The sequence below is a fragment of the Procambarus clarkii genome, chromosome 14, assembly GCF_040958095.1.
Source record: "Procambarus clarkii isolate CNS0578487 chromosome 14, FALCON_Pclarkii_2.0, whole genome shotgun sequence".
NCBI lineage: Eukaryota > Metazoa > Arthropoda > Malacostraca > Decapoda > Cambaridae > Procambarus > Procambarus clarkii.
The window spans coordinates 34,288,800-34,314,107 of record NC_091163.1 but is presented as its reverse complement, the minus strand read 5'-3'; the positions used below and the strand labels follow the sequence as shown (position 1 = coordinate 34,314,107).

The following is a 25,308-nucleotide window of genomic DNA, read 5'->3' as shown; positions in this document are numbered from 1 at the left end:
TGAAATGGGTAGCTTTATCATTTCATAAGAAAAAAACTAGAAAAAATATATTAATTCAGGAAAACTTGGCTTATTAGGCAAATCGGGCCTTGCATAGTAGGCCAAAAAGTGAGTTCTGGCTACTAGGTACGACATATATATATATATATATATATATATATACATATATATATATATATATATATATATATATATATATATATATATATATATATATATATATACATATATATATATATATATATATATATATATATATATATATATATATATATATATATATATATATATATATAATATATATAATAATAATAATAATAATAATAATAATAATACTACACATGAGAGGATGTGCAGTGACCTAATGTCTAACATATTCAGAGATTTGAGTAGGGGTACCGAGTGATGTCTGGGGCCAGAGTTGGATATTGTCCTAATAGCAGCTTTGTGTTGAGTAATTAGAGGACGTAAATGATTTTGGGTAGTAGAACCCCAAGCACAAATACCATAGTTGAGATAAGAATAGATGAGGGAGTAATAGAGCGTCACCAGGGCAGGGCGGGGTACATAATATCTGATCTTAGAAAGAATGCCAACAGTTTTTTTTTTTACTTTTTTATATATTTAGAATGTGTCCCTGGAAATTCAGCTTGTGGTCAGTGAGAACGCCAAGGAATTTGACATCTACTTTGTTACAAATTTGGGTATTGTTAATCCTGAGATTTATTTGATTTGAGGATTTATTGCCAAACAAAATATAGAAAGTTTTGTCAATGTTGAGGGTGAGTTTCTTAGCAGTTGGCCAATAAACTTTACTTTACAAATACTTTACTACTTGTCACAGTGTAAGAGCAGCTAGTTAAGACGTGTCTCACTACAGATGGAGCGGTACGACCCGGCCAGCACCCGCCACACGCCCGGGTACGACCCGGCCAGCACCCGCCACACGCCCGGGTACGACCCGGCCATCTCACCCGAGACACCTGTGGAAGACTTCAACTCCCACACGTACGAGGACATCCTTGCCACAGCTATTCTTAACAAGGTAACTTTCCCATCCTCCTAATACTTGTCAAGTTTCAACTACTTTATTTGTAATTTTTTTCTTGGAGTGCCCCAAGATGACGCTATTGGTAGTCGCTCTGGATAGCTGCACACCTCTCACAATGCTACAGTCACTTGCAGGTCGTTAACAACCAACCAGAGACGACACGCCAAGACATGCTACCCTCACAAAGGCGCAAGGTCATGTAGCAGGGGTGGTACGTCACTAACACGGAGCAGGGGTGGTACGTCACTAACACGGAGCAGGGGTGGTACGTAACTAACACGGAGCAGGGGTGGTACGTAACTAACAAGGAGCAGGGGTGGTGCGTCACTAACACGGAGCAGGGGTGGTACGTCACTAACACGGAGCAGGGGTGGTACGTCACTAACACGGAGCAGGGGTGGTACGTCACTAACACGGAGCAGGGGTGGTACGTCACTAACACGGAGCAGGGGTGGTACGTCACTAACACGGAGCAGGGGTGGTACGTAACTAACACGGAGCAGGGGTGGTACGTAACTAACAAGGAGCAGGGGTGGTACGTCACTAACATGGAGCAGGGGTGCTGCACCACTAACACGGAGCAGGGGTGCTGCATCACTAACACGGAGCAGGGGTGGTACGTAACTAACATGGAGCAGGGGTGGTACGTCACTAACACGGAGCAGGGGTGGTACGTAACTAACAAGGAGCAGGGGTGGTACGTCACTAACACGGAGCAGGGGTGGTACGTCACTAACATGGAGCAGGGGTGGTACGTCACTAACACGGAGCAGGGGTGGTACGTCACTAACCTGGAGCAGGGGTGGTATGTCACTAACACGGAGCAGGGGTGGTACGTCACTAACACGGAGCAGGGGTGCTGCATCACTACCAAGGAGCAGGGGTGCTGCACCACTAACACGGAGCAGGGGTGGTGCATCACTAACACGGAGCAGGGGTGCTGCATCACTAACACGGAGCAGGGGTGCTGCACCACTAACACGGAGCAGGGGTGCTGCACCACTAACACGGAGCAGGGGTGCTGCATCACTAACACGGAGCAGGGGTGCTGCACCACTAACACGGAGCCGGGGTGCTGCACCACTAACACGGAGCAGGGGTGCTGCATCACTAACACGGAGCAGGGGTGCTGCACCACTAACACGGAGCAGGGGTGCTGCACCACTAACACGGAGCAGGGGTTCTGCATCACAAACACGGAGCAGGGGTGCTGCATCACTAACACGGAGCAGGGGTGCTGCACCACTTACACGGAGCAGGGGGGCTACCCCACTAACACGGAGCAGGGGTGCTGCACCACTAACACGGAGCAGGGGTGCTGCACCACTAACACGGAGCAGGGGTGCATCACTAACACGGAGTAGGGGTGCTGCACCACTAACACGGAGCAGGGGTGCTGCACCACTAACACGGAGCAGGGGTGCTGCACCACTAACACGGAGCAGGGGTAGTGCATCACTAACACGGAGCAGGGGTGGTGCACCACTAACACGGAGCAGGGGTGCTGCATCACTAACACGAAGCAGGGGTGTTGCATCACTAACACGGAGCAGGGGTGCTGCACCACTAACACGGAGCAGGGGTAGTGCATCACTAACACGGAGCAGGGGTGCTGCACCACTAACACGGAGCAGGGGTGCTGCACCACTAACACGGAGCAGGGGTGCTGCACCACTAACACGGAGCAGGGGTGCTGCACCACTAACACGGAGCAGGGGTGCTGCATCACTAACACGGAGCAGGGGTGCTGCACCACTAACACGGAGCAGGGGTGCTGCATCACTAACACGGAGCAGGGGTGCTGCACCACTAACACGGAGCAGGGGTGCTGCATCACTAACACGGACCAGGGGTGGTGCTTCACTAACAAGGAGCAGGGGTGCTGCACCACTAACACGGAGCAGGGGTGCATCACTAACACGGAGCAGGGGTGCTGCACCACTAACACGGAGCAGGGATGCTGCACCACTAACACGGAGCAGGGGTGGTGCATCACTAACACGGAGCAGGGGGGCTGCACCACTAACACGGAGCAGGGGTGCTGCACCACTAACACGGAGCAGGGGTGCTGCACCACTAACACGGAGCAGGGGTGCATCACTAACACGGAGCAGGGGTGCTGCACCACTAACACGGAGCAGGGGTGCTGCACCACTAACACGGAGCAGGGGTGCTGCACCACTAACACGGAGCAGGGGTAGTGCATCACTAACACGGAGCAGGGGTGGTGCACCACTAACACGGAGCAGGGGTGCTGCATCACTAACACGAAGCAGGGGTGTTGCATCACTAACACGGAGCAGGGGTGCTGCACCACTAACACGGAGCAGGGGTAGTGCATCACTAACACGGAGCAGGGGTGCTGCACCACTAACACGGAGCAGGGGTGCTGCACCACTAACACGGAGCAGGGGTGCTGCACCACTAACACGGAGCAGGGGTGCTGCACCACTAACACGGAGCAGGGGTGCTGCATCACTAACACGGAGCAGGGGTGCTGCACCACTAACACGGAGCAGGGGTGCTGCACCACTAACACGGAGCAGGGGTGCTGCATCACTAACACGGAGCAGGGGTGCTGCACCACTAACACGGAGCAGGGGTGCTGCATCACTAACACGGACCAGGGGTGGTGCTTCACTAACAAGGAGCAGGGGTGCTGCACCACTAACACGGAGCAGGGGTGCATCACTAACACGGAGCAGGGGTGCTGCACCACTAACACGGAGCAGGGATGCTGCACCACTAACACGGAGCAGGGGTGGTGCATCACTAACACGGAGCAGGGGGGCTGCACCACTAACACGGAGCAGGGGTGCTGCACCACTAACACGGAGCAGGGGTGCTGCACCACTAACACGGAGCAGGGGTGGTGCATCACTAACACGGAGCAGGGGTGCTGCACCACTAACACGGAGCAGGGGAGCATCACTAACACGGAGCAGGGGTGCTGCACCACTAACACGGAGCAGGGGTAGTGCATCACTAACACGGAGCAGGGGTGCTGCACCACTAACACGGAGCAGGGGTGGTGCATCACTAACACGGAGCAGGGGTGCTGCACCACTAACACGGAGCAGGGGTGCTGCACCACTAACACGGAGCAGGGGTGCTGCACCACTAACACGGAGCAGGGGTGCTGCATCACTAACACGGACCAGGGGTGGTGCTTCACTAACAAGGAGCAGGGGTAGTGCATCACTAACACGGAGCAGGGGTGCTGCATCACTAACACGGAGCAGGGGTGCTGCACCACTAACAAGGAGCAGGGGTGCTGCACCACTAACACGGAGCAGGGGTGCTGCATCACTAACACGGAGCAGGGGTGCTGCACCACTAACACGGAGCCGGGGTGCTGCACCACTAACACGGAGCAGGGGTGCTGCATCACTAACACGGAGCAGGGGTGCTGCACCACTAACACGGAGCAGGGGTGCTGCACCACTAACACGGAGCAGGGGTTCTGCATCACAAACACGGAGCAGGGGTGCTGCATCACTAACACGGAGCAGGGGTGCTGCACCACTTACACGGAGCAGGGGGGCTACCCCACTAACACGGAGCAGGGGTGCTGCACCACTAACACGGAGCAGGGGTGCTGCACCACTAACACGGAGCAGGGGTGCATCACTAACACGGAGCAGGGGTGCTGCACCACTAACACAGAGCAGGGGTGCTGCACCACTAACACGGAGCAGGGGTGCTGCACCACTAACACGGAGCAGGGGTAGTGCATCACTAACACGGAGCAGGGGTGGTGCACCACTAACACGGAGCAGGGGTGCTGCATCACTAACACGAAGCAGGGGTGTTGCATCACTAACACGGAGCAGGGGTGCTGCACCACTAACACGGAGCAGGGGTGCATCACTAACACGGAGCAGGGGTGCTGCACCACTAACACGGAGCAGGGGTGGTGCATCACTAACACGGAGCAGGGGGGCTGCACCACTAACACGGAGCAGGGGTGCTGCACCACTAACACGGAGCAGGGGTGCTGCACCACTAACACGGAGCAGGGGTGGTGCATCACTAACACGGAGCAGGGGTGCTGCACCACTAACACGGAGCAGGGGAGCATCACTAACACGGAGCAGGGGTGCTGCACCACTAACACGGAGCAGGGGTAGTGCATCACTAACACGGAGCAGGGGTGCTGCACCACTAACACGGAGCAGGGGTGGTGCATCACTAACACGGAGCAGGGGTGCTGCACCACTAACACGGAGCGGTTGTGCTGCACCACTAACACGGAGCAGGGGTGCTGCACCACCAACACGGAGCAGGGGTGCTGCATCACTAACACGGACCAGGGGTGGTGCTTCACTAACAAGGAGCAGGGGTAGTGCATCACTAACACGGAGCAGGGGTGCTGCATCACTAACACGGAGCAGGGGTAGTGCATCACTAACACGGAGCAGGGGTGCTGCATCACTAACACGGAGCAGGGGTGCTGCACCACTAACACGGAGCAGGGGTGCTGCACCACTAACACGGAGCAGGGGTGCTGCACCACTAACACGGAGCAGGGGTGCTGCATCACTAACACGGAGCAGGGGTGCTGCACCACTAACACGGAGCAGGGGTGCTGCATCACTAACACGGACCAGGGGTGGTGCTTCACTAACAAGGAGCAGGGGTGCTGCACCACAAACACGGAGCAGGGGTGCTGCACCACTAACACGGAGCAGGGGTGCTGCACCACTAACACGAAGCAGGGGTAGTGCATCACTAACACGGAGCAGGGGTGCTGCATCACTAACACGGAGCAGGGGTGGTGCACCACTAACACGGAGCAGGGGTGGTGCATCACTAACACGGAGCAGGGGTGCTGCACCACTAACACGGAGCAGGGGTAGTGCATCACTAACACGGAGCAGGGGTGCTGCACCACTAACACGGAGCAGGGGTGGTGCATCACTAACACGGAGCAGGGGTGCTGCACCACTAACACGGAGCAGGGGTAGTGCATCACTAACACGGAGCAGGGGTGGTGCATCACTAACACAAAGCAGGGGTGCTGCACCACTAACACGGAGCAGGGGTGCTGCATCACTAACACGGAGCAGGGGTGCTGCACCACTAACACGGAGCAGGGGTGCTGCACCACTAACACGGAGCAGGGGTGCTGCACCACTAACACGGAGCAGGGGTGCTGCATCACTAACACGGAGCAGGGGTGCTGCACCACTAACACGGAGCAGGGGTGCTGCATCACTAACACGGACCAGGGGTGGTGCTTCACTAACAAGGAGCAGGGGTGCTGCACCACAAACACGGAGCAGGGGTGCTGCACCACTAACACGGACCAGGGGTGCAGCACCACTAACACGGAGCAGGGGTGCTGCACCACTAACACGGAGCAGGGGTGCTGCACCACTAACACGGAGCAGGGGTGCTGCACCACTCACACGGAGCAGGGGTGCTGCACCACTAACACGGAGCAGGGGTGCTGCACCACTAACACGGAGCAGGGGTGCTGCACCACTAACACGGAGCAGGGGTGCTGCACCACTAACACGGAGCAGGGGTGCTGCATCACTAACACAAAGCAGGGGTGGTGCTTCACTAACAAGGAGCAGGGGTGCTGCACCACTAACACGGAGCAGGGGTGCTGCATCACTAACACTGAGCAGGGGTGCTGCACCACTAACACGGAGCAGGGGTGCTGCAGCACTAACACGGAGCAGGGTGCTGCACCACTAACACGAAGCAGGGGTGCTGCACCACTAACACGGAGCAGGGGTGCTGCACCACTAACACAAAGCAGGGGTGCTGCACCACTAACACGGACCAGGGGTGGTGCTTCACTAACAAGGAGCAGGGGTACTGCACCATTAACACGGAGCAGGGGTGCTGCACCACTAACACGGAGCAGGGGTGCTGCACCACTAACACGGAGCAGGGGTGCTGCATCACTAACACGGACCAGGGGTGGTGCTTCACTAACAAGGAGCAGGGGTGCTGCACCACAAACACGGAGCAGGGGTGCTGCACCACTAACACGGACCAGGGGTGCAGCACCACTAACACGGAGCAGGGGTGCTGCACCACTAACACGGAGCAGGGGTGCTGCACCACTAACACGGAGCAGGGGTGCTGCACCACTAACACGGAGCAGGGGTGCTGCACCACTAACACGGACCAGGGGTGCAGCACCACTAACACGGAGCAGGGGTGCTGCACCACTAACACGGAGCAGGGGTGCTGCACCACTAACACGGAGCAGGGGTGCTGCACCACTAACACGGAGCAGGGGTGCTGCACCACTAACACGGACCAGGGGTGCAGCTCCACAAACACGGAGCAGGGGTGCTGCACCACTAACACGGACCAGGGGTGCAGCACCACTAACACGGAGCAGGGGTGCTGCACCACTAACACGGAGCAGGGGTGCTGCACCACTAACACGGAGCAGGGGTGCTGCACCACTAACACAGAGCAGGGGTGCTGCATCACTAACACAAAGCAGGGGTGGTGCTTCACTAACAAGGAGCAGGGGTGCTGCACCACTAACACGGAGCAGGGGTGCTGCACCACTAACACGGAGCAGGGGTGCTGCACCACTAACACGGAGCAGGGGTGCTGCATCACTAACACAAAGCTGGGGTGCTGCACCACTAACACGGACCAGGGGTGGTGCTTCACTAACAAGGAGCAGGGGTACTGCACCATTAACACGGAGCAGGGGTGCTGCACCACTAACATGGACCAGGGGTGGTGCTTCACTAACACGGAGCAGGGGTATTGCACCATTAACACGGAGCAGGGGTGCTGCACCATTAACACGGAGCAGGGGTGCTGCACCACTAACACGGAGCAGGGGTGCTGCATCACTAACACGGAGCAGGGGTGCTGCACCACTAACATGGACCAGGGGTGGTGCTTCACTAACACGGAGCAGGGGTACTGCACCATTAACACGGAGCAGGGGTACAGCACCACTAACACGGAGCAGGGGTAGTGCACCACTAACACGGAGCAGGGGTGCTGCACCACTAACACGGAGCAGGGGTGCTGCATCACTAACACGGAGCAGGGGTGCTGCACCACTAACACGGAGCAGGGGTGCTGCATCACTAACACGGAGCAGGGGTGCTGCACCACTAACACGGAGCAGGGGTGCTGCACCACTAACACGGAGCAGGGGTGCTGCACCACTAACACGGAGCAGGGGTGCTGCACCACTAACACGGAGCAGGGGTGCTGCACCACTAACACGGAGCAGGGGTGCTGCATCACTAACACGGAGCAGGGGTGCTGCACCACTAACACGGAGCAGGGGTGCTGCACCACTAACACGGAGCAGGGGTGCTGCATCACAAACACGGAGCAGGGGTAGTGCATCGCTAACACGGAGCAGGGGTGCTGCACCACTAACACGGAGCAGGGGTGCTGCACCACTAACACGGAGCAGGGGTAGTGCATCACTAACACGGAGCAGGGGTGCTGCACCACTAACACGGAGCAGGGGTGCTGCATCACAAACACGGAGCAGGGGTAGTGCATCACTAACACGGAGCAGGGGTAGTGCATCACTAACACGGAGCAGGGGTGCTGCACCACTAACACGGAGCAGGGGTGCTGCATCACAAACACGGAGCAGGGGTAGTGCATCACTAACACGGAGCAGGGGTGCTGCACCACTAACACGAAGCAGGGGTAGTGCATCACTAACACGGAGCAGGGGTGCTGCACCACTAACACGGAGCAGGGGTGCTGCATCACAAACACGGAGCAGGGGTAGTGCATCACTAACACGGAGCAGGGGTGCTGCACCACTAACACGGAGCAGGGGTGCTGCACCACTAACACGGAGCAGGGGTGCTGCACCACTAACACGGAGCAGGGGTGCTGCACCACTAACACGGAGCAGGGGTGCTGCATCACTAACACGAAGCAGGGGTGCTGCACCACTAACACGGAGCAGGGGTGCTGCACCACTAACACGGAGCAGGGGTGCTGCACCACTAACACGGAGCAGGGGTGCTGCACCACTAACACGGAGCAGGGGTAGTGCATCACTAACACGGAGCAGGGGTGGTGCATCACTAACACGGAGCAGGGGTGCTGCACCACTAACACGGAGCAGGGGTGCTGCACCACTAACACGGAGCAGGGGTGCTGCACCACTAACACGGAGCAGGGGTAGTGCATCACTAACACGGAGCAGGGGTGCTGCACCACTAACACGGAGCAGGGGTGCTGCACCACTAACACGGAGCAGGGGTGCTGCATCACTAACACGAAGCAGGGGTGCTGCACCACTAACACGGAGCAGGGGTGCTGCACCACTAACACGGAGCAGGGGTAGTGCATCACTAACACGGAGCAGGGGTGCTGCACCACTAACACGGAGCAGGGGTAGTGCATCACTAACACGGAGCAGGGGTAGTGCACCACTAACACGGAGCAGGGGTGCTGCACCACTAACACGGAGCAGGGGTAGTGCATCACTAACACGGAGCAGGGGTGCTGCACCACTAACACGGAGCAGGGGTGCTGCACCACTAACACGGAGCAGGGGTAGTGCATCACTAACACGGAGCAGGGGTGGTGCATCACAAACACGGAGCAGGGGTAGTGCATCACTAACACGGAGCAGGGGTGCTGCACCACTAACACGGAGCAGGGGTAGTGCATCACTAACACGGAGCAGGGGTAGTGCATCACTAACACGGAGCAGGGGTAGTGCATCACTAACTCGGAGCAGGGGTGCTGCACCACTAACACGGAGCAGGGGTAGTGCATCACTAACACGGAGCAGGGGTGCTGCACCACTAACACGGAGCAGGGGTGCTGCACCACTAACACGGAGCAGGGGTAGTGCATCACTAACACGGAGCAGGGGTGCTGCACCACTAACACGGAGCAGGGGTGGTGCATCACTAACACGGAGCAGGGGTGCTGCACCACTAACACGGAGCAGGGGTGCTGCACCACTAACACGGAGCAGGGGTAGTGCATCACTAACACGGAGCAGGGGTGCTGCACCACTAACACGGAGCAGGGGTGCTGCACCACTAACACGGAGCAGGGGTAGTGCATCACTAACACGGAGCAGGGGTGCTGCATCACTAACACGGAGCAGGGGTGCTGCATCACTAACACGGAGCAGGGGTGCTGCACCACTAACACGGAGCAGGGGTGCTGCACCACTAACACGGAGCAGGGGTGCTGCACCACTAACACGGAGCAGGGGTAGTGCATCACTAACACGGAGCAGGGGTGGTGCATCACTAACACGGAGCAGGGGTAGTGCATCACTAACACGGAGCAGGGGTGCTGCACCACTAACACGGAGCAGGGGTAGTGCATCACTAACACGGAGCAGGGGTAGTGCATCACTAACACGGAGAAGGGGTAGTGCATCACTAACACGGAGCAGGGGTGCTGCACCACTAACACGGAGCAGGGGTAGTGCATCACTAACACGGAGCAGGGGTGCTGCACCACTAACACGGAGCAGGGGTGCTGCACCACTAACACGGAGCAGGGGTAGTGCATCACTAACACGGAGCAGGGGTGGTGCATCACAAACACGGAGCAGGGGTAGTGCATCACTAACACGGAGCAGGGGTGCTGCACCACTAACACGGAGCAGGGGTAGTGCATCACTAACACGGAGCAGGGGTAGTGCATCACTAACACGGAGCAGGGGTAGTGCATCACTAACACGGAGCAGGGGTGCTGCACCACTAACACGGAGCAGGGGTAGTGCATCACTAACACGGAGCAGGGGTGCTGCACCACTAACACGGAGCAGGGGTGCTGCACCACTAACACGGAGCAGGGGTAGTGCATCACTAACACGGAGCAGGGGTGCTGCACCACTAACACGGAGCAGGGGTGGTGCATCACTAACACGGAGCAGGGGTGCTGCACCACTAACACGGAGCAGGGGTGCTGCACCACTAACACGGAGCAGGGGTAGTGCATCACTAACACGGAGCAGGGGTGCTGCACCACTAACACGGAGCAGGGGTGCTGCACCACTAACACGGAGCAGGGGTAGTGCATCACTAACACGGAGCAGGGGTGCTGCATCACTAACACGGAGCAGGGGTGCTGCATCACTAACACGGAGCAGGGGTGCTGCACCACTAACACGGAGCAGGGGTGCTGCACCACTAACACGGAGCAGGGGTGCTGCACCACTAACACGGAGCAGGGGTAGTGCATCACTAACACGGAGCAGGGTTGGTGCATCACTAACACGGAGCAGGGGTAGTGCATCACTAACACGGAGCAGGGGTGCTGCACCACTAACACGGAGCAGGGGTAGTGCATCACTAACACGGAGCAGGGGTAGTGCATCACTAACACGGAGCAGGGGTAGTGCATCACTAACACGGAGCAGGGGTGCTGCACCACTAACACGGAGCAGGGGTAGTGCATCACTAACACGGAGCAGGGGTGCTGCACCACTAACACGGAGCAGGGGTGCTGCACCACTAACACGGAGCAGGGGTAGTGCATCACTAACACGGAGCAGGGGTGCTGCACCACTAACACGGAGCAGGGGTGGTGCATCACTAACACGGAGCAGGGGTGCTGCACCACTAACACGGAGCAGGGGTGCTGCACCACTAACACGGAGCAGGGGTAGTGCATCACTAACACGGAGCAGGGGTGCTGCACCACTAACACGGAGCAGGGGTGCTGCACCACTAACACGGAGCAGGGGTGGTATGACACTAAAAACAGGCATTTAATGCCTTCAGAAACTGAAACCCCCAGTTCTGTCCATCTAATTATCCAAAGCTTCTTAAATTCAAAATTTAAATTCAAATGTTTATTCAGGTAAAGTACATATATACAAGGTGTGATACAAACATTGATGAATTTATAGATAGAGCTAGTACATACAATGCCTAAAGTCAGTATTACGCAAAGCATAATACAGGAAAAACATGAAAAAATAGGCAGGAAAAACACTAAAGACTAAAACTTAATGCAAATTGAGATTAAAGTATAAATTGTGTTGAGAAAATATATAAATAAAAACGGGAGGTGGGAGGGGGGGGGGGGTTACAAAAATAGCAAATATACAATTTGGTCAACAAACAGCATTGTTTAAAATAGCAGACATGGGTTGACATTATAGAGGTAAGGTAGGTTACAGGGAATTTATTAGGTAGTGCTTAGTTTTCATCTTAAACTGGTTGAGAGAGGTACAATCTTCGACATAATTGGGAAGGTCATTCCACATTCTGGGCCCCTTGATTTGTAGAGCATTCCTAGTTTGATTAAGTCGTACTCTTGGAATATCAAAAAAGTATTTGTTTCTGGTGTGGTGCTCATGGGATCTGTTACAACCTTCTAGGAAGCTTTTAAGGTCAGGATTGACATTTCAGTTCAGCGTTTTATATATATAAATATATTTATATATATATATATATATATATATATATATATATATATATATATATATATATATATATATATATATATATATATATATATATATATATATATATATATTAAATATGACCGAAAAAGTAAGATTAATAATTCTAACACGAATTTTCTCAATCTTTCGTACATTTCTTTTCACTGTTGGAGGTAAATCAAAAATCAATTCTCCAAAATTCATTTTTATTTCTAGTCTGACGCGACACGAGCGCGTTTCGTAAAACTTATTACATTTTCAAAGACTTTAGTTCACAAATACACAACTGAGTAGAACTTACGCATCTCCGATTTTATATCTACATTTGAGTGAGGTGGAAGGGGTGATGTGGCATTAACACAAGACAGAACAAGAGGTGGCATTAATAGGGTATTAATTTCATCAACACAAGACAGAACAAGAGGTGGTATTAATAGGGTATTAATTTCATCAACACAAGACAGAACACGAAACAATGGGTATTGAATAGAAGTGTTTGTAGAAAGCCTATTGGTCCATATTTCTTGATGCTTCTATATTGGAGCGGAGTCTAGAGGTGGGTAGAATATAGTTGTGCAATAATTGGCTGTTGATTTCTGGTGTTGACTTCTTGATGTGTAGTGCCTCGCAAACGTCAAGCCGCCTGCTATCGCTGTATCTATCGATGATTTCTGTGTTGTTTACTAGGATTTCTCTGGCTATGGTTTGGTTGTGGGAAGAGATTATATGTTCCTTAATGGAGCCCTGTTGCTTGTGCATCGTTAAACGCCTAGAAAGAGATGTTGTTGTCTTGCCTATATACTGTTTTTTTTGGAGCTTACAGTCCCCAAGAGGGCATTTAAAGGCATAGACGACGTTTGTGTCTTTTAAAGCGTTCTGTTTTGTGTCTGGAGAGTTTCTCATGAGTAGGCTGGCCGTTTTTCTGGTTTTATAGTAAATCGTCAGTTGTATCCTCTGATTTTTGTCTGTAGGGATAACGTTTCTATTAACAATATCTTTCAGGACCCTTTCCTCCGTTTTATGAGCTGTGGAAAAGAAGTTCCTGTAAAATAGTCTAATAGGGGGTATAGGTGTTGTGTTAGTTGTCTCTTCAGAGGTTGCATGGCTTTTCACTTTCCTTCTTATGATGTCTTCGACGAAACCATTGGAGAAGCCGTTGTTGACTAGGACCTGCCTTACCCTACAGAGTTCTTCGTCGACTTGCTTCCATTCTGAGCTGTGGCTGAGAGCACGGTCGACGTATGCGTTAACAACACTCCTCTTGTACCTGTCTGGGCAGTCGCTGTTGGCATTTAGGCACATTCCTATGTTTGTTTCCTTAGTGTAGACTGCAGTGTGGAAACCTCCGCCCTTTTCCATGACTGTTACATCAAGAAAGGGCAGCTTCCCATCCTTTTCCATCTCGTAAGTGAAACGCAGCACGGAACTCTGCTGCGTTTCACTGCTCTGCTGCTCTCCTGGTATGATGAACAGTGATGATGTTTGAGTGTATGGGTGGTGACGACGATGGCGGATACTAGCACCTGAGTTTCTGGCTGGGATTTTTTTTATCCCACCATTGCCACCAGTGTTTCAGCTGTTCTTGCTAGTCGAAGATATGGTGAAAACTCTTACTTGGGAATGAAGAGAATACACTCAGGTTCCTTCTGTGATTCTTTATTGCTAGGTAACACACTATCCAGCTCACCAGAGGTCCACCTACTCTTGGGGAAACTATATGCTGACTCCCCGGTCCGTCTAATTACCACAAGCTACACAAGCTTCAGAAAGCTTATGTTAGTAATGAATAAATATGATATATTTACTCATTATAATGTTGGTGCTCAATGTACAACACGAGAAAACATAATTTTAATCTGAAAAAGTATCTTTTTATAAAGAAATTAGGCGAAAATAAAAAGCTGGTGACGCCAAATCAAGTCGACGATCCAAGCGTCGGTTAGGTTAGGTTTGGTTTGGTTAAGTTAGGTTTGATTTGGTTAAGTTAGGTTAGGTTAGGATAGGTTAGGTTCGGTCAGGTCAGGTCAGGTCAGGTTAGGTCAGCCTAACCTAACATATTATATTTATTCATTACTAACGTATTGCCAGGAAGCTTTCTGAAGCTTGTGTAGCTTGTGGTAATTAGACGGACCCCTGACTCCCAGCCTATCCTCAACGGCACCCACGCTCTATGGGAATGACGTCAGAGGACTAGCTGCCTCGTGATTGGTGAACTCTAACCATCTACAATTTAAAGTCGGACAGGTACAGAGGGCTGGTATGCCGTCAAACACACTCCAGGCAACAATATATTTACCTGAGGGCCAATAACCCTAGTGGCCTCGACGAGGACATGACGCCCATGGCTTCTCGAAGGTTCCCCCATTTGCCTTGTCCTGGCAAGTCTTGGATAAGTCGCTCCATAACATTGTCGCATGGATCGTCGACTTCCGATGGCGTCAAGTACCACTTACCTTTGTCTAATTTCGTTATAAAATTATATTATTTCAGAGTAAAAATGGTTTTCACATTCTACATTCACGCCAACATTGTGAATAAATAGATCGTATTTATTCACTACTTACGTAATGCTAGGAAGTTTTGGGTAATTGGACGGACCCCCACAGTTAATTAGCTGAGTAAGTAACAATCTTGTTAAGCTAGTTGTAAACAAAATTTAATACACACATAGAGTTATGGTAGCAAAGCAAACCAAGACAAAGGACTCTGTAGGACCCCTAAAAGATGAGACTAACCAAGTTATATTGGATGATAAAAGAGCAGCAAACACTAAATTCCTCACATCAGTGTTCACACTAGAAAGATTGAACGACATCCCATCACCCCACAAATGTTTGAAGGAGGTGAAGAGAAAGAATTAAGGGATATACCCATTAAATGCGACACAATCAGGAAGAGCATTGACAAACTAAAAGACTCAAAAGCCCCAGGTGTGGACGGGTTTCAGTCCAAAGTCGTAAAGGAACCCGACAAATACACTATGCATGCCACTGAAACTCCTTTTCATAAAATCTCTGGACCAAGAGATAGTTCCCCTGGATTAGAAATATGCAAATATTACCCCTATTTTCAAAAAAGACTGAAAGAGCTCGGCAGAAAACTACCGTCCGATCACCTTGACATCACACATCTGCAAGCTCGTGGAAAGAATCCTAAAGGAATGAATCATACAACATCTCACAGAGAACAGGCTTGTAAAATCGACCCAACATGGGTTCAAAATAGATCCTGCCTTACAAACTGCCTTATATTTCTGGAAACGGTAACCGACTATTCAGACAAAGGATTCCCGGTAGATGTAGCTTCTATGGACTTTGCTAAAGCTTTTGACAAGGTCCCACATGAGAGACTGGCAAGAAAATTTCAGGCATACGTGTAATAAATGGGAGAATATTGGAATGGATAAAACAATAGTTAAAACATAGAAAACAAAGGGTCGTGCTAAATGGGAATGAATCTGACTGGAGAAATGTGCTAAGTGGGGTGCCACAGGGATCCATTTTTGGGCCAACCCTTTTTGTCATATACATCATATAGTTGTAATATTCTCATACATAGATGAGATTATTACAAACCGCATCATCATATTTGCAGATGACACTAAGATCTTTGGCAAAGTGGGAAGTAAAGGTAATATTGAGACCTTACAACGAGAGCTGCTGTAACATGCTCGTGTCCGAAGCTTGACACAAATACAACAAAATTATTAATGATAGTAACAGAGTCCATTTCATGTGTTCTCCATCTCATGTTGGCCTCTGAATGCATGATAGAGCTGATAAGCTAGCCAAAGAATCTGCCTTTAAAGGAGAAATTGAGTATAACCTTGGATTGTAAAGAAGCAGTCTAGGAGCAATAGTACACCAAGAACTTCAAAAAAGTCTTGTAGATCTGAGGCAAAGTGAAATTGACACCAGTAATTCCATCTATCATCATACTATCATGCAAGAGAAGCCACACATCTATGGTTCATCCAATAAAATCAGCAGACTTCTAGATGTTACTACTGCTCGGCTTAGACTCGGTTACAAGTATCTCTGGGAATTCTCATTATCTGCTGATGTAGACCTGACCAAATGTAAACTGTGTCAACAAATTATTCGCACACCCTCCGTCACTATGTGATGGTGTGCGAAAAGATACGTGAATTCTGAGACAATTCTATAACCAATGTTCCAGCGATGTGTAAATATTTAATTAAAAATGTTCTGCTACCAGAAAGTTTAGCCAAATATCCCCAGTTTGCTAACTGTAGGTAGTAACTAAGTGATTGTAACCTATCCACCGCTGCCCACTGGATGGGGGGGGGGGGGGCGGTGTGCAGGACAAACATATCAATTGTGACACTAGCTCTCCACATATGTCAGTTGCTTAATTTAGAACCTGTACTTGAGGTCGATCTCGAACCCATTGTTGATATGATGACTTATATTGAATTTTGTAACTAGCTCATCATGATTGTAACTTGCTTAGCTAAATGAATTGTGGGGTTCAGTCCCTGAGCCCATTATGTGCCTCTGTAACCCTTTCCACTATCGCCCACAAGATGGGTATGGGGTGCATAATAAATGAACTAACTACAGGAACTCGACAAATGGTCAGATGACTGGTAAATGGTCTTTAATGTCCATAACTGCCGGACCTGCATGTGGGGCATAACAACCCACGTCACAACTACCAACATGACACCACAACCTTTCATCAGATAGATGAAGATAAGGACCTTGGAGTCAGACTCCATCATTCACTAAAAGTTGAACAACAAGTGGAAGCGACAGTAAAAAAGCTAACCAAAGAAACCCTGAGAATAATCATGCGTACGTTTACCTTTATGGACAAGAAGGAAGTCATTCAGTAGTACAAGTCTCTGGTGCGCCCCCACCTGGAGTATTGCACCCAGGCATGGAGACCTCGTCTTGAGAACGATATTGCTGCTCTGGAAAAGGTGCAACACCAGGCAGCAAAAATCATGCCAGGGCTTAGTCATCTCACGTATCAGGAGCGGTTGAGGGCCACTGGACTAGCAACCCTGCAAACCAGGCGTGACGGGGCGGATCTCATAGAAACCTTTAAAATACTGAACAATTTGGAGGATGTTGATCCGGACAATTTCTTCAATGGGGAAGAAGTAACATGAACAAGATGCAACGGATTCAAACTCAATAAGCTACAATGTAGGACAGAAAACAGGAGACGCTTTTCCACCCATAGGGTTGTAAACCCGTGGAACCGCTTACCCGCCGAAGCCGTAAACGCAAAAACTCTACTGGGGTTTAAAATACAGATGGAAAAGATCATCAGGGCAAATGGGGGGACCTTTGGCAAGCCGCCGGCTTCCTGTTCTCATCGATGGTGGCCCTCAGGTAAAATTCAGGTACACCTTACTCCTTCACACCACCTTACTCCCTCACACCACCTTACTCCCTCACACCACCTTACTCCCTCACACCACCTTACTCCCTCACACCAGGCAACTCACCTGCTCAGCCAGGTGGTGTACACGAGTTAACACATTACTGGATAGCAGGAAACCTAACAAGTGTGGATGAAGAAGAGGCGCCGGCCTTAGTCTACAGTATGTGTGTGGTGCACGCGGTGGTGGGGTCACACCTGGAGGCTGTGTGTGGTGCTCGTGGTGGTGGGGTCACACCTGGAGGCTGTGTGTGGTGCTCGTGGTGGTGGGGTCACACCTGGAGGCTGTGTGTGTGGTGCTCGTGGTGGTGGGGTCACACCTGGACGCTGTGTGGTGCTCGTGGTGGTGGGGTCACACCTGGAGGCTGTGTGGTGCTCGTGGTGGTGGGGTCACACCTGGAGGCTGTGTGTGTGGTGCTCGTGGTGGTGGGGTCACACCTGGAGGCTGTGTGTGGTGCTCGTGGTGGTGGGGTCACACCTGGAGGCTGTGTGTGTGGTGCTCGTGGTGGTGGTGGGGTCACACCTGGAGGCTGTGTGGTGCTCGTGGTGGTGGGGTCACACCTGGAGGCTGTGTGGTGCTCGTGGTGGTGGGGTCACACCTGGAGGCTGTGTGGTGCTCGTGGTGGTGGGGTCACACCTGGAGGCTGTGTGTGTGGTGCTCGTGGTGGTGGGGTCACACCTGGAGGCTGTGTGTGTGGTGCTCGTGGTGGTGGGGTCACACCTGGAGGCTGTGTGGTGCTGGCGGTGTTGGGGTCACACCTGGAGGCTGTGTGTGTGGTGCTCGGGTTGGTGGGGTCACACCTGGAGGCTGTGTGGTGCTCGCGGTGGTGGGGTCACACCTGGAGGCTGTGTGTGGGGTGCTCGTGGTGGTGGGGTCACACCTGGAGGCTGTGTGTGGTGCTCGCGGTGGTGGGGTCACACCTGGAGGCTGTGTGTGGGGTGCTCGTGGTGGTGGGGTCACACCTGGAGGCTGTGTGGTGCTCGTGGTGGTGGGGTCACACCTGGAGGCTGTGTGTGGTGCTCGTGGTGGTGGGGTCACACCTGGAGGCTGTGTGTGGTGCTCGCGGTGGTGGGGTCACACCTGGAGGCTGTGTGTGGGGTGCTCGTGGTGGTGGGGTCACACCTGGAGGCTGTGTGTGGTGCTCGTGGTGGTGGGGTCACACCTGGAGGCTGTGTGTGTGGTGCTCGTGGTGGTGGGGTCACACCTGGAGGCTGTGTGGTGCTCGTGGTGGTGGGGTCACACCTGGAGGCTGTGTGTGGTGCTCGTGGTGGTGGGGCCACACCTGGAGGCTGTGTGTGTGGTGCTCGTGTTGGTGGGGTCACACCTGGAGGCTGTGTGTGGGGTGCTCGTGGTGGTGGGGTCACACCTGGAGGCTGTGTGGTGCTCGTGGTGGTGGGGTCACACCTGGAGGCTGTGTGTGGTGCTCGTGGTGGTGGGGTCACACCTGGAGGCTGTGTGTGGGGTGCTCGTGGTGGTGGGGTCACACCTGGAGGCTGTGTGTGTGGTGCTCGTGGTGGTGGGGTCACACCTGGAGGCTGTGTGTGTGGTGCTCGTGGTGGTGGTGGGGTCACACCTGGAGGCTGTGTGTGGTGCTCGTGGTGGTGGGGTCACACCTGGAGGCTGTGTGTGGTGCTCGTGGTGGTGGTGGGGTCACACCTGGAGGCTGTGTGTGGTGCTCGTGGTGGTAGGGTCACACCTGGAGGCTGTGTGTGGTGCTCGTGGTGGTGGGGTCACACCTGGAGGCTGTGTGTGGTGCTCGTGGTGGTGGTGGGGTCACACCTGGAGGCTGTGTGTGGTGCTCGTGGTGGTGGGGTCACACCTGGAGGCTGTGTGGTGCTCGTGGTGGTGGGGTCACACCTGGAGGCTGTGTGTGGTGCTCGTGGTGGTGGGGTTACACCTGGAGGCTGTGTGTGTGGTGCTCGTGGTGGTGGGGTCACACCTGGAGGCTGTGTGTGTGGTGCTCGTGGTGGTGGGGTCACACCTGGAGGCTGTGTGGTGCTGGCGGTGGTGGGGTTACACCTGGAGGCTGTGTGTGGTGCTCGTGGTGGTGGGGTCACACCTGGAGGCTGTGTGTGGGGTGCTCGTGGTGGTGGGGTCACACCTGGAGGCTGTGTGTGCGGTGCTCGTGGTGGTGGGGTCACACCTGGAGGCTGTGGGTGTGGTGCTCGTGGTGGTGGTGGGGTCACACCTGGAGGCTGTGTGTGTGGTGCTCGTGGTGGTGGGGTTACACCTGGAGGCTGTGTGTGGTGCTCGTGGTGGTGGGGTCACACCTGGAGGCTGTGTGTGTGGTGCTCGTGGTGGTGGGGTCACACCTGGAGGCTGTGTGTGTGGTGCTCGCGGTGGTGGGGTCACACCTGGAGGCTGTGTGGTGCTCGTGGTGGTGGGGTCACACCTGGAGGCTGTGTGTGGGGTGCTCGTGGTGGTGGGGTCACACCTGGAGGCTGTGTGTGGTGTGCTCGTGGTGGTGGGGTCACACCTGGAGGCTGTATGTGTGGTGCTCGTGGTGGTGGGGTCACACCTGGAGGCTGTGTGTGGGGTGCTCGTGGTGGTGGGGTTACACCTGGAGGCTGTGTGTGGTGCTCGTGGTGGTGGGGTCACACCTGGAGGCTGTGTGTGTGGTGCTCGTGGTGGTGGTGGGGTCACACCTGGAGGCTGTGTGTGTGGTGCTCGTGGTGGTGGGGTCACACCTGGAGGCTGTGTGTGGTGCTCGTGGTGGTGGGGTCACACCTGGAGGCTGTGTGTGGTGCTCGTGGTGGTGGGGTCACACCTGGAGGCTGTGTGGTGCTCGTGGTGGTGGGGTCACACCTGGAGGCTGTGTGGTGCTCGTGGTGGTGGGGTCACACCTGGAGGCTGTGTGGGGTGCTCGTGGTGGTGGGGTCACACCTGGAGGCTGTGTGTGGTGCTCGTGGTGGTGGGGTCACACCTGGAGGCTGTGTGTGGTGCTCGTGGTGGTGGGGTCACACCTGGAGGCTGTGTGGTGCTCGTGGTGGTGGGGTCACACCTGGAGGCTGTGTGTAGTGCTCGTGGTGGTGGGGTCACACCTGGAGGCTGTGTGGTGCTCGTGGTGGTGGGGTCACACCTGGAGGCTGTGTGTGGTGCTCGTGGTGGTGGGGTCACACCTGGAGGCTGTGTGTGGGGTGCTGGCGGTGGTGGGGTCACACCTGGAGGCTGTGTGTGTGGTGCTCGTGGTGGTGGGGTTACACCTGGAGGCTGTGTGTGGTGCTCGTGGTGGTGGGGTCACACCTGGAGGCTGTGTGGTGCTCGTGGTGGTGGGGTCACACCTGGAGGCTGTGTGGTGCTCGTGGTGGTGGGGTCACACCTGGAGGCTGTGTGTGTGGTGCTCGTGGTGGTGGTGGGGTCACACCTGGAGGCTGTGTGTGGTGCTCGTGGTGGTGGGGTCACACCTGGAGGCTGTGTGGGGTGCTCGTGGTGGTGGGGTCACACCTGGAGGCTGTGTGTGGTGCTCGTGGTGGTGGGGTCACACCTGGAGGCTGTGTGTGGTGCTCGTGGTGGTGGGGTTACACCTGGAGGCTGTGTGGTGCTCGTGGTGGTGGGGTCACACCTGGAGGCTGTGTGGTGCTCGTGGTGGTGGGGTCACACCTGGAGGCTGTGTGGTGCTCGTGGTGGTGGGGTCACACCTGGAGGCTGTGTGTGTGGTGCTCGTGGTGGTGGGGTCACACCTGGAGGCTGTGTGTGTGGTGCTCGTGGTGGTGGGGTCACACCTGGAGGCTGTGTGTGTGGTGCTCGTGGTGGTGGGGTCACACCTGGAGGCTGTGTGGTGCTCGTGGTGGTGGGGTCACACCTGGAGGCTGTGTGTGGTGCTCGTGGTGGTGGGGTCACACACCTGGAGGCTGTGTGTGTGGTGCTCGTGGTGGTGGGGTCACACCTGGAGGCTGTGTGTGTGGTGCTCGTGGTGGTGGGGTCACACCTGGAGGCTGTGTGTGTGGTGCTCGTGGTGGTGGGGTCACACCTGGAGGCTGTGTGTGGTGCTCGTGGTGGTGGGGTCACACCTGGAGGCTGTGTGGTGCTCGTGGTGGTGGGGTCACACCTGGAGGCTGTGTGGGGTGCTCGTGGTGGTGGGGTCACACCTGGAGGCTGTGTGGTGCTCGTGGTGGTGGGGTCACACCTGGAGGCTGTGTGTGTGGTGCTCGTGGTGGTGGGGTCACACCTGGAGGCTGTGTGTGTGGTGCTCGTGGTGGTGGGGTCACACCTGGAGGCTGTGGGTGTGGTGCTCGTGGTGGTGGTGGGGTCACACCTGGAGGCTGTGTGGTGCTCGTGGTGGTGGGGTCACACCTGGAGGCTGTGTGTGGTGCTCGCGGTGGTGGGGTCACACCTGGAGGCTGTGTGGTGCTCGTGGTGGTGGGGTCACACCTGGAGGCTGTGTGTGGTGCTCGTGGTGGTGGTGGGGTCACACCTGGAGGCTGTGTGGTGCTCGTGGTGGTGGGGTCACACCTGGAGGCTGTGTGTGTGGTGCTCGTGGTGGTGGGGTTACACCTGGAGGCTGTGTGTGGTGCTCGTGGTGGTGGGGTCACACCTGGAGGCTGTGTGGTGCTCGTGGTGGTGGGGTCACACCTGGAGGCTGTGTGGTGCTCGTGGTGGTGGGGTCACACCTGGAGGCTGTGTGTGGGGTGCTCGTGGTGGTGGGGTCACACCTGGAGGCTGTGTGGTGCTCGTGGTGGTGGGGTCACACCTGGAGGCTGTGTGGTGCTCGTGGTGGTGGGGTCACACCTGGAGGCTGTGTGTGTGGTGCTCGTGGTGGTGGGGTCACACCTGGAGGTGTGTGGTGCTCGCGGTGGTGGGGTCACACCTGGAGGCTGTGTGTGGTGCTCGTGGTGGTGGGGTCACACCTGGAGGCTGTGTGGTGCTCGTGGTGGTGGGGTCACACCTGGAGGCTGTGTGTGGGTGCTCGTGGTGGTGGGGTCACACCTGGAGGCTGTGTGTGTGGTGCTCGTGGTGGTGGGGTCACACCTGGAGGCTGTGTGTGGTGCTCGTGGTGGTGGGGTCACACCTGGAGGCTGTGTGTGTGGTGCTCGCGGTGGTGGTGGGGTCACACCTGGAGGCTGTGTGTGTGGTGCTCGTGGTGGTGGGGTCACACCTGGAGGCTGTGTGTGGTGCTCGTGGTGGTGGGGTCACACCTGGAGGCTGTGTGTGTGGTGCTCGTGGTGGTGGGGTCACACCTGGAGGCTGTGTGTGTGGTGCTCGTGGTGGTGGGGTTACACCTGGAGGCTGTGTGTGTGGTGCTCGTGGTGGTGGGGTCACACCTGGAGGCTGTGTGTGGGGTGCTCGTGGTGGTGGGGTCACACCTGGAGGCTGTGTGGTGCTCGTGGTGGTGGGGTCACACCTGGAGGCTGTGTGGTGCTCGTGGTGGTGGGGTCACACCTGGAGGCTGTGTGTGTGGTGCTCGTGGTGGTGGGGTCACACCTGGAGGCTGTGTGGTGCTCGTGGTGGTGGGGTCATACCTGGAGGCTGTGTGGTGCTCGTGGTGGTGGGGTCACACCTGGAGGCTGTGTGGTGCTCGTGGTGGTGGGGTCACACCTGGAGGCTGTGTGTGGTGCTCGTGGTGGTGGGGTCACACCTGGAGGCTGTGTGTGGTGCTCGTGGTGGTGGGGTCACACCTGGAGGCTGTGTGTGGTGCTCGTGGTGGTGGGGTCACACCTGGAGGCTGTGTGTGGTGCTCGCGGTGGTGGGGTCACACCTGGAGGCTGTGTGTGGGGTGCTCGTCGGTGGTGGGGGTCACACCTGGAGGCTGTGTGTGGTGCTCGTGGTGGTGGGGTCACACCTGGAGGCTGTGTGTGGTGCTCGCTGGTGGTGGGGTCACACCTGGAGGCTTGTGTGTGGAGGGCTCGTGGTGGTGGGGTCACACTGGAGGCGCTGTGTGTGGTGCTCGTCGGTGGTGGGTCAAGCTACCCTGGAGGCTGTGTGGGGGGGTGGGCTCGTGGTGGTGGGGTCACAGCATGGAGGGCGTGTGTGGTGCTCGTGGGTCGGTGGTGGGTCACACCTGGAGGCTGTGTGTGGGGTGCGCGTGGTGGTGGGTCACACTCTGGATGGCTGTGTGTGTGGTGCTCGTGTTGGTGGGGGTTCACACCTGGAGGCTGTCTGTGTGAGTGCTCGTGGTGGTGGGGTCCTACCACCTGGAGGCTGTGTGGTGCTAGGGTGGGGGGTCCACACCCTGGAGGCTGTGCTGTGGTCTCGTGTGGTGGGGTCTCACACCTGGAGGCTGTGTGTGGTGCTGCGTGGTGTGTGGGGTCACAACCTGGAGGCTGTGTGTGTGCGTGCTCGTGGTGGTGGTGGGTCACACCTGGAGGCTGTGGTGTGGTGCTCGTGGTGGTGGGGGGGTCACACCTGGAGGCTGTGTGTGGTGCTCGTGGTGGTTGGGGTACAACATCGGAGGCTGTGTTGTGGTGCTTCGTGGTGGTGGGGTCACACCTGGAGGCTGTGTGTGTGGTGCTCGTGGTGGTGGGGTCACACCTGGAGGCTGGTGTGGTGCTGGCGGGTGGTGGGGTTACACCTGGAGGCTGTGTGTGGTGCTCGTGGTGGTGGGGTCACACCTGGAGGCTGTGTGTGGGTGCTCGTGTTGGTGGGGTCACACCTGGAGGCTGTGTGTGGGGTGCTCGTGGTGGTGGGGTCACACCTGGAGGCTGTGTGTGGGTGCTCGTGGTGGTGGGGTCACACCTGGAGGCTGTGTGTGTGGTGCTCGTGGTGGTGGTGGGGTCACACCTGGAGGCTGTGTGTGGGGTGCTCGTGGTGGTGGGGTTACACCTGGAGGCTGTGTGTGGTGCTCGTGGTGGTGGGGTCACACCTGGAGGCTGTGTGTGTGGTGCTCGTGGTGGTGGGGTCACACCTGGAGGCTGTGTGTGTGGTGCTCGCGGTGGTGGGGTCACACCTGGAGGCTTGTGTGGTGCTCGTGGTGGTGGGGTCACACCTGGAGGCTGTGTGTGGGTGCTCGTGGTGGTGGGGTCACACCTGGAGGCTGTGTGTGGTGTGCTCGTGGTGGTGGGGTCACACCTGGAGGCTGTGTGTGTGGTGCTCGTGGTGGTGGGGTCACACCTGGAGGCTGTGTGTGGGGTGCTCGTGGTGGTGGGGTTACACCTGGAGGCTGTGTGTGGTGCTCGTGGTGGTGGGGTCACACCTGGAGGCTGTGTGTGGTGCTCGTGGTGGTGGTGGGGTCACACCTGGAGGCTGTGTGTGTGGTGCTCGTGGTGGTGGGGTCACACCTGGAGGCTGTGTGTGGTGCTCGTGGTGGTGGGGTCACACCCTGGAGGCTGTGTGGTGCTCGTGGTGGTGGGGGTCACACCTGGAGGCTGTGTGGTGCTCGTGGTGGTGGGGTCACACCTGGAGGCTGTGTGGTGCTCGTGGTGGTGGGGTTACACCTGGAGGCTGTGTGGGGTGCTCGTGGTGGTGGGGTCACACCTGGAGGCTGTGTGTGGTGTGCTCGTGGTGGTGGGGTCACAC

The 25,308-nt window shown here is 55.6% G+C and overlaps 1 protein-coding gene across 5 annotated transcripts in view; it reads left to right on the top strand.

Annotated features, from left to right (window-relative positions):
- LOC123772798 (uncharacterized) overlaps positions 1 to 25,308 on the top strand; it is a 352,704-nt gene that overhangs the window by 66,592 nt on the left and 260,804 nt on the right. For all 5 annotated transcript variants that reach the window (XM_069324451.1, XM_069324448.1, XM_069324447.1 and 2 more), the window contains one exon: positions 881 to 1,045. In XM_069324451.1, the coding sequence (XP_069180552.1) occupies positions 881 to 1,045 (165 nt within the window). The remainder of the gene's footprint in view (positions 1 to 880; positions 1,046 to 25,308) is intronic.